The sequence below is a fragment of the Colius striatus genome, chromosome 1, assembly GCF_028858725.1.
Source record: "Colius striatus isolate bColStr4 chromosome 1, bColStr4.1.hap1, whole genome shotgun sequence".
Taxonomy (NCBI): domain Eukaryota; kingdom Metazoa; phylum Chordata; class Aves; order Coliiformes; family Coliidae; genus Colius; species Colius striatus.
In genome coordinates, this window is record NC_084759.1 from 181404591 (window position 1) to 181413739 (window position 9149).

General features: G+C 41.2%; 1 protein-coding gene across 1 annotated transcript in view; it reads right to left on the minus strand.

The window, feature by feature from the left end:
- ASZ1 (ankyrin repeat, SAM and basic leucine zipper domain containing 1) overlaps nt 1–8931 on the minus strand; it is a 43359-nt gene extending 34428 nt beyond the window's left edge. The window contains exons 1-3 of the mRNA XM_062018537.1: nt 8758–8931; nt 6878–6974; nt 1382–1504 (exon numbers count right to left, since the gene is read on the minus strand). Of these exons, the coding sequence (XP_061874521.1) occupies nt 1382–1504; nt 6878–6974; nt 8758–8931 (394 nt within the window). The remainder of the gene's footprint in view (nt 1–1381; nt 1505–6877; nt 6975–8757) is intronic.
- Between the last annotated feature and the right edge of the window lie 218 nt (nt 8932–9149).

The window sequence follows — 9149 nt, forward strand, 5'->3', positions numbered from 1 at the left end:
TTCTTCACAACTATCAAAACGGTAAAATTAAGTAAGCACTTACAAAGAATGACTGAAATGTGACAAAAGTTGATTAACAGTATAGCTATTACTAGGATTATAACATTAATTATCCTATAATGTAGGATCACTTATGTGATTGCCTGCCAAGGTAAAAAAAGCAGCAGGATCAGTGACTTTTAGTACTACTTTAGGATGGCATAGCTTTACTGAATATGTGGCTTGACCTGAATCAACGACTTGCAAGGCTGTTCCTGGCTGGTACTCTCCCATGCACATATGCCCTAGCTACTGTTTTCCCTAAACAGACTAACAGGGAAACAAGCCCAGAACCCTGATCTTAGCGAGATGCCAATTACGGCAAACACAGTTGGTCACACTTGAAAAAATGTCATTCACATTGGTAACTGGAAGCTGCTGTCCATAGCAGTTTCAGCCCCACGTATAGCTCTCTACAGCTATAAACAAGGAACAGGTATGAGTTGTGGACAGCCATGTGGAAGCTCTCTAAACTTGGCTACAAGGACAGCAATTCAAAGGCATGATTGCTTTGGAGGCAGGCCATCTACTCAAATCTCATGCTTTGATCAGCTGCTAGGAGGTTCAAGAAATTTTCCAGAGCCAGATTTGTACCACTTGCAATTCAGTCTACTATTACAAATATCAGCAAGTTACTGGAAAATATGATCACTGCTTTTATGTACTTGGCAGTATTGCATGTCCCATCAGCTTCCTCTGTATTGCAACGTTTTTTTCTTGAACTTCCATTAATCTTCCAATCCAACAAAAATGAAGGAAAATAACAATTTAAGCAGGAAAAAGTTATTGTTAAGCCATAAAAACTGTCAGGGGTACTGATCTTACTTAGAAGCTTAACTGAATTCTTGCAGAAAAAGGTGATCTAACACTACCATGAAGAACACTTTTCACTTAACAGAACATCTGTGCTCTAATCCACATCAGTTCTCCACAAACCGGGAAGCTACTCCTGTTGGTTTCAGATTCTAGCTAACTTCTGCATATACATACTTTGTAACAGGATCAAACAAATGAAGTTTTAACTGTACATCTTTACCCTAGAATTACTGAACAAGTATTTGTGAATACTCTTCTTTAAAAAGTACTTGAGGATAGGGAGGTGGCAGAGACAGAAGGAGAGATAGAAAAGGAAAGAAAACCCATAAACAGGTTCCAGAGCAGTTCCAATAACACAATGTTTACTCTAAACCTATCACTTTTATTTCTGAACTGAGAAAGGCAGACTAGGTTCTATTTCCATTGTGAATTTCAATTTTTTCCCCATATATGTAAAAAGAGAATAAGGACAGGTCAATGTCTGGTCCTGAGCATCACTGGCCAGCATTCTTCATTCACATTTTACCTTTTTCAAAGCATGCATTAGCACCTCTGTCCAAAAGAAGACCAACTACGGCAAAATGAGCCACGCTGGCAGCACACATCAGGGGAGTCCATCCAAATTGAAAGCGAGATTCTATGCTTACACCTGGCAAGATTTAAGATATTAAAATCATAAAACTGCACCACAATAAATAAGCACTTTATAAACTTTACTCTCAATACATATCATTGCAAAGGTTACACACTCACTGTTTGCATTTAGTCCTAGGGAGGGCAGTGTCTTATACCATTTTCATTTTTTGAAAGACTTATCTAGAACATCAGAAGATAACTTTTCAGAACTAACACCAAGGAAGCTTACTTCTCAGTCCAAGAAGTTAAGTACCACAGAAAGACTACATTTCTAAAACCATATAAGTAATAAATTCAGTTGTAAAAATAATTTCAGAAAAGTGTACAGACTCTATTTCTCCACTTACGTGCAATAGCTTTCTTCAGTCAAAATGAAAACAATTGAATCTTGCCAAGCCAAGATGGCTGTGGAAGCAAATTGCTTTGTCAGGTAATTAAGATGATACTGATGAGGGTGTTCCTGCTTCACAGCTCCTTTTACTCTGTTGTGTTGCAAGACAGTTAAGGAGCTTTGTACTAACAAAATATCATCTTGATAGAAAGAAGATTATGCAAGATTCAGTCACGATCACCAGATTTGTTTTTTACTCTTTATAACAGTCACTGTGGCTAAAAGTAAGCTTGCCAGAGAGCCCTCCCAAAGTCACCATGAACCAAGTACCATACAGAGATACTCATCTGACAACTTTCAAATAAAAGTCTCTACACATTTTTTGCAATCAGAAGAATCACTTTTCCTTCAATCCTTCCTCAAACACTACTTTCTCTGTAATAGTTTCCAACAGCTGACTCCACATTACTCCAACAGTGACTATGGATATTAAAAACCAGTTATTTACAAGAGACAGCTCTGAAAAAAACCCAAAACTATCCTAAAAAATTTGTGACAGTTAAGCTACATGCATACCTTTTCATGCAAAATGTGTATTTGCTTTCCCCGCCCTGGTAATTTCTCAAAGATTTACTCAATGCATCAACATAAAATCATTAAAGCTGAGGGAGCAACAGGTCACTGCTCTTGGATTGGTTCTTCAATTGTTTAAGATCACCAGAGTCATAGAAGTGATCAGTAAAGAGGTAACATGCAATGAAAGCCAGATGTTGATGCACTCTAACACCTGCAAATCATAGAATTTAGGACCAAATCATCTTAGCAGTGCATACATTCTAGTCCTTACTACCACACTCTGCCAGTTTTACAAGGGGAGCCTTCAAGCGTCCTTCAGCAGTCATATCTGAACTTCCTTGTAGACAAGCCACTTAAAGAGTTTAGAAAGTCTGATTCTCAACAGCCCACTGACAACACACTAGCAGGTAATGAATACCAGAAAGCTGGCACTCTGTCAGCATTAAGAAGTCCTCTTAAGAAAAGCAGTCCATGTAACTAGAGCTCCCACTAGAGTTTTTTATTTTAATACATAGCTGAATGATAAGGACAAAAGATCTAATTGGCAAGCACACAGAGAGACACACTGAAAATCTGGAGAAGATATTTTCCTCATTGATTTCTTTACACACAGGCAGTACATGCCACCATAACAGTGTTGGTTTTTTTCCCCCTAAGTTCTAGAATGGTCCTTTTTGGCAACAATATGCCAAAGCCATGTTACAGTTCGTTTGTTCTGCATGGTCTCCTGCCATTTTTATAGAGACTGCCTTGAAGTATCATGCAGTGTTAAAGTTATAATGCAAGCCAGCTAGAGTCCCAGAGGAAGACAAAGTATAACTGAAACAATAACAGTCATGCTGTTTCTTGGATGCATGGTTATAGTTGTAGTCTCAACCAGAAATGTGTCCCCTTGGTTACCACTCAATGCCTATCATTACATGACCTATTCAAGAAGTAGTGTTAAGTTTAGCATTTAAAATGACCCTCTAGAAGTCCTATACGGAAACACTGAAGCCCAGAATTTTTTTTTAGTTGAAAAATCAGGGCAGATCCAACAGCCAGAGACAGGTGAGGCTGTTGCAGCTCCACAATCCCCAGTCCCACTGGCACCAATGCTGATGTATTCCCAGTAGGCACATATACACCACAGGTCACACTGATCAACACAGACAGAGAGCACTCATGAACACAGACAGAACCAGTGGTCTCGTCCTCCTGTCCTTTGGGACAGATCTATCTCCTCCAGTTGCTGGCATAACAGATGTATGGGCCTCTGACCTCCAGTCCCACACCAGGGGCTGGCAAATCCTCTCGCTCACTCCCTTATCTACAGTTGCTGCCTCCCAGTCACAAGGCCCCTGTGACAGTCCTGGGAGTCCCTTCCTCTAAGTCTCTAATTTGGGTTCCTGTCTGCCCTTGGGCTGATCTGGGCTTGGGGAGATGAGCCCCTGACGGGTTCCATGATGGGCCTGAGGGGAGGTGGACCAGGGCTTGGGCTCTTTCACTTGCCATTACCTCTGTGCTCCTTTGAGGGTATGAAGTAGAGTTATTCAGTCACATAATCTCACAAATTATATCTAGGAGAAGCTACAATACTCTTTCTTACAATCTCAGTTACAGATAAATATCCTCTGTAACCTGATCTAGGTGGACCTGCCTCGGCAGGGGGGTTGGACTAGATGATCTCTAAAAGGTCACCCTTCCAACCCCTACCATTCTATGATTCTTCAAAGAGGAACAGAAAGAAAGATATTCTGGTCCCAGACAAGCTCTGCAGCAGAAAGTATATGAAGTGTGTGTGTAACAGTGAAGTAAAAGAACAACAAAGGAAGAATTATGTTCTGTGATTACTACAGTTTCTTTGATATTTCTTTCAGATAGTTCGTTGACTGTGGCTAATATTTAAAGTAGAAAGATTGTTTTCATACAGCAAAATGACACCTCAAATTCAAAATGGTTAACAGGGTAAAGAAATCTGACCAACCTCTATATACAGCTTCTTAAGCTAAACAATTGTATATTTGACACAAAAAAATGAGGTCTTGCAAGACTTTAGTTTACAAACAGCTCTTACTATTAGAACCCATTCACAATCAGACACAGCTCAGCTGAGGGAAAAGTTCTAGAATGCTTGATGCTAGAAGATTTCTCTCTAACAGAAGGATGGATTTCTTTCAAGTTTGTCAGCACCTTGTGCTGTGGTTCTGCAGTAATGTAAAAGTGAGTTATCTGAGCTGCTGATGTCTCCTACTGCTAGGCCAGATATGGTTCTAATTTGACTCAGGGTTCATAGTCCTAAACTGGCTGAAGAATTACTTACCTCCAGCCTCCCTGCTCCCCTCCAAGTTTACTAATACTTTAATTCCCTGAACTGTCTCACAAAATATCAGATGAGCTCCAGAATTCATGCAAAGACAGGAGTGGAACAGACTTCTGAATGAAACAGGAAAGATTATCTGACTGCAGCTGTATCTTTGATCAGCCTAAACTGTCATGAGGTCGCAACTTTTAATTCTATTTGAGGAAAACAAACCTGTCGATTACATGGTGTTAAGTATTTTACTCCCAAAGCGGATAAAAATGCCCCCAAGTCATCTTTGAATCTGCTACTTGGTCTTCAAGACCCACTTGGACATGTTCCTATGTGACCTGATCTAGGTGAACCTGCTTCTGCAGGGGGATTGGACTAGATGATCTCTAAAGGTTCCTTGCAACCCCTAACATTCTATGATTACCTTCTGTGACATGTACTGCAGAAACTTGTTGCCATTTTGTAGGAGAGGTAAGAGAAGACATCGTGCTTGTTCATGTCCTAAAGGAGCTCTGTAAAACTGTCCTGGTAGCAGAGATTCTTAAAGCAATGCCTAAGCAAGCCAGAAGACAATATGTTCCTGCTCTGTCTCAAAGAATGGCCCTGACTGTTGCTAGGAAATCCACTTCCAACACAAACCCTGAGTTTGGACAAGTGTTGGTAGCGAGGCTCCTACAAGCTCTACTGAACATACACTAAAGGCAACTTTGGAGGCAAAGATTTAATCTGACTGAGCATCAGTCCTCTGAAAGACAATGTTACCTTTCTTCAGAAACAGGTCCCTGTTAAACATGCATTGTGTTAACATGTCCTTGTTAGAGAGACATTGTGTTCTGCTTTGCAGGACAGTACTGGATGGGTCAGAATTTACTGTTTTCTTATTTTCAGGAAATTATATACTCTCTTGTCATATCACTTTGTGCATTTCAGGAGACAGGGCACTAGACTCCAGAAATCTTTGGCCTGACCTTAAGTATCTAGAGATACCTATCACCACCTTCCAACAGCACAGAACTGCCCTTTTGTAGCAGGCATCAACACGGAAAGTGAACTACTGCTGTTTGACTGAATACAGCCATCCATTTGTAATTGTTTGTAACAATATAATTAAGCAACCTGAAGCACAGACATCAATAAAACTCTACGTATAAATAATAAGTTACTTTCTCAAAGTAAGACAGAAGAGGTATCGCGCTTAGCATTACACCTATGCATTTCAGCCTGTGCAATTCTTTTTACTTAATCTAAAATGAAAATAATTCCCTCACCGTGGGAAGAAACAGTCTTCTTCTGGCAAGTAATGCCAGTATTTTAAATAGGAAAAAAAAAAAAACCATTGCTAACTAAGCAACTGCTTTCTTCCCACCATAAGACAGATTTTCCTCAGAGAACGTGCTCTTGGTTACTATATTCTGCTTGCTTGATGAAGCAGAAATTCCTGACAATCATCACCAGGCAGGTCAGCTCAGCTATGCAGTTTTTGATTGCCCTGGATGCTTCTGTAAGTGATTCAATCCTCCTAACACTGAGTAAGAGAAATGCATTACAGACAAATACCGCGTAAGAGAATAGGGAGAAAGGCTTTTAGTGTTAATACGCGCTACTTTTTAGTGACAAACGTCACATAAACACTTTCAGAATCACAGAAATCTTTATCCAGTTGATGTTACCAGGACAGCAGTATCACACAGGGCACATTCCAGAAATTTAACAGTGTTATGAGTGAGGGGGAAAAAAAGGGAATTTCCAAACTAGGGAGCAAAAAAAGCCAGCCTCATCCTCCTGCCTCCACCCAGCAATCTTCAATACCAAAGTAAGACCACTCATTGAATTCACACTCTCAGTTTAAACCACCTTACATTCAGTGTTTGTAACTGGTGTTTTCAAGCTAAAGATGCACCTAAAAACAAAGAAACACTTTATTTCATAGTTCACACATTACATTTACCGTTTTCTCAATCTTCAGGGCTCCACACTGACAAAACAAATATAAATTAGCAGGAATTTGCTGGACCGAGTCACTGAAAAAGTCACCGAATCTTTAAAATATGAGGTTATATCCCATACCGGAAACAAATATTCTTAGATGCTCTCGACCCATTATTTTGAAACAAGAAATTTTGAAGCATTACAACTCTTGTGGAGTTCAATTACAAATATTCAACTTCATAACTGACTTTACTCACCAGAGTTTAAAAGTTCTTCAATTAAAGACACATCACCACGAAATAGAGCCTTCTTTAATACTTCATTCTTGTCTTCGTGCAACATTTCATCCGACTGCTAGATACAGCAAAGAAAAGTTCAGTCAAAACCTAGTAATTGGTTCAAGGTAAAAACTGCAGGTTGATTTCAGTATAAAAACACTAATGACCTGTCTCTGTAAGGACAAAGCAGGGCACAGGGAGCAAAACAAGACTTTCCTTCTTCCATCTCTGTAGACCTGCTTAGGCTTTACTGTAAAAAGTTTTACAATTAACTTTTCAGAAAGGTTCCATTCTCTGCAAATGTAAGTATCTTTTTTTTTCCTCAACACATCTGCTATCCTCCTGCACTGCTGCTAGTTTTCCTTTAATGGTATTTGAGTTCAATTAAGGTTCTTTTCCATCTTTTGTCACTAGAAAAACGTTGCAACACATTTCTGTACCTTTTGTGTACATTTCACACACTGCCAAGCACAGCATCAAAACATGTATCTATCAGACATAAAAGTTAAAGACAGTGAGGTGGTGTAGTTTAATGACTAGCTGTCCGGCTTAATCCAGCACGAATCCACTGCCAGAATGAGTTACTGTGCCTCTTTTACCATTCTCTCTTTGCTTGTACTCCTGTGGTGACAGAGGTATTTGTGTTATTACATCATAAATGGAAGACATTCTGACCAAAAGACTAGTTTATGCATCAGATAGTCGACCAATTCAAATTCCTTTCAAAAGCATCACAGATTTTTTTTTTTTAATTAAAGCTGCAGAGGCAGCTGAAGATTGCTGCAAAAAACAATAAGTGGACCACTATTCACTACCTTCTTTGCAGACAGAAGTGGGTATGGAAAGAAAAGCAGTTATGTCATGGCAGATTTTGAAGTCATAACACAGTCATATAGTTTTTCCCAGTACATTGTAGAATATCTTTCCAATGTCTTTTGTAGATATTTTTACTAAGTTCTTAGTATCTAGAAAATCAAAGGTGAGAAACAACCAGTACAGTAATTTAGCTCTATTTCTGTTCTACTCAGTCAACAATTTCCACATAATGCCTATCTTTGGATAGTAACCTCAATTTAAAGATCAAGACCCTGTAAAACAGACTGTAACATTTAGCAAGAGTACTCCAAGTATTCAGTTACTTCCATTTTCAGCCACAAGCCAAATCAATGACTTAAAAACCCTGCATAATCTCACACTATCAGATGCCTCACATCCACCCTTTGTGCAAGAAGGTGGTAGAGTCACCATCCCTGGAGATATTTAAAATATGCGTAGATGAGGTGTTGAAGGACAAGGTTTAGTAGTGGGCTTGGTAGTGTGAGGTTAGTGGTTAGACCTGATGATCTTCGATCTTCACAGAATCACAGAATGGTAGGAGTTGGAAGTGACCTCAAGAGATCAAGAGGGCAGCCTGTACCAGGGCTCCCTCACCCTGACAGAAAGAAGTTTTTACTGTAAAAATGGGGTTTTTTTACAGCCAAAATGATTCTATACATCTTTTAGATACAATAAACTCACTTAAATATTAATGTTAGCAAGAAACACTCTCAGATTTAAGACACAAACCAGAATTACAGGCCTACAGCCGCTTTCAAATTTATTCTCATATTGAAACGGGGACTAGGGTCTTTGTTAGCAGGGAGAAGAGTGTTTCAAATAAACATTAAGGTTCTTGGTAAGAATACAATCCCTCAACATCTGGATTTTATTTACCCCTGGACTGAGGGCAACACCATCGGCCTAATAACCACGGAGAAGGCAGCAGCCGCAGCTCCTCCCGAGGCCACTCTCCGCAGCAGGACCCCCAGCACCTCGCACCCGTCACCGCGGCTTCAGGCGGGCACCACCTCCTCCGCTACCGTTCCCCCACGCTCAGACCGCCCCGCTCCCGCCCGAAGGGCTCCAGAAGACGAGAGATCGGTGCCCACCTGCGACTCACACCGCACAAAACCGATACACCAGCCGTCGTCGCCGCTATCGCCGCTGTCGTCGTCCCTCACCACGACGCGCGACTCCCAGGGCACGGCGGCCATGGCACCCCGCTCCGCACGCCCTCCCTTCGCCTCGGCTCGGCTCGGCACGTCACGTGGCCAGCGGCGCTTTCCCGCGCAGGCGGCCCTGGCAGCGACCCGCCGCGTGTCCGGAGCGTGGCGCAGCTGCAGGAGCGGAGGCGGCCCCCAGCGCCCGCAGCGCGTCAGGGGCGGGGCAGCCTCGCTCTGTGAGGGGCTCGCGGAGGTCGGGCCGTGTGTGT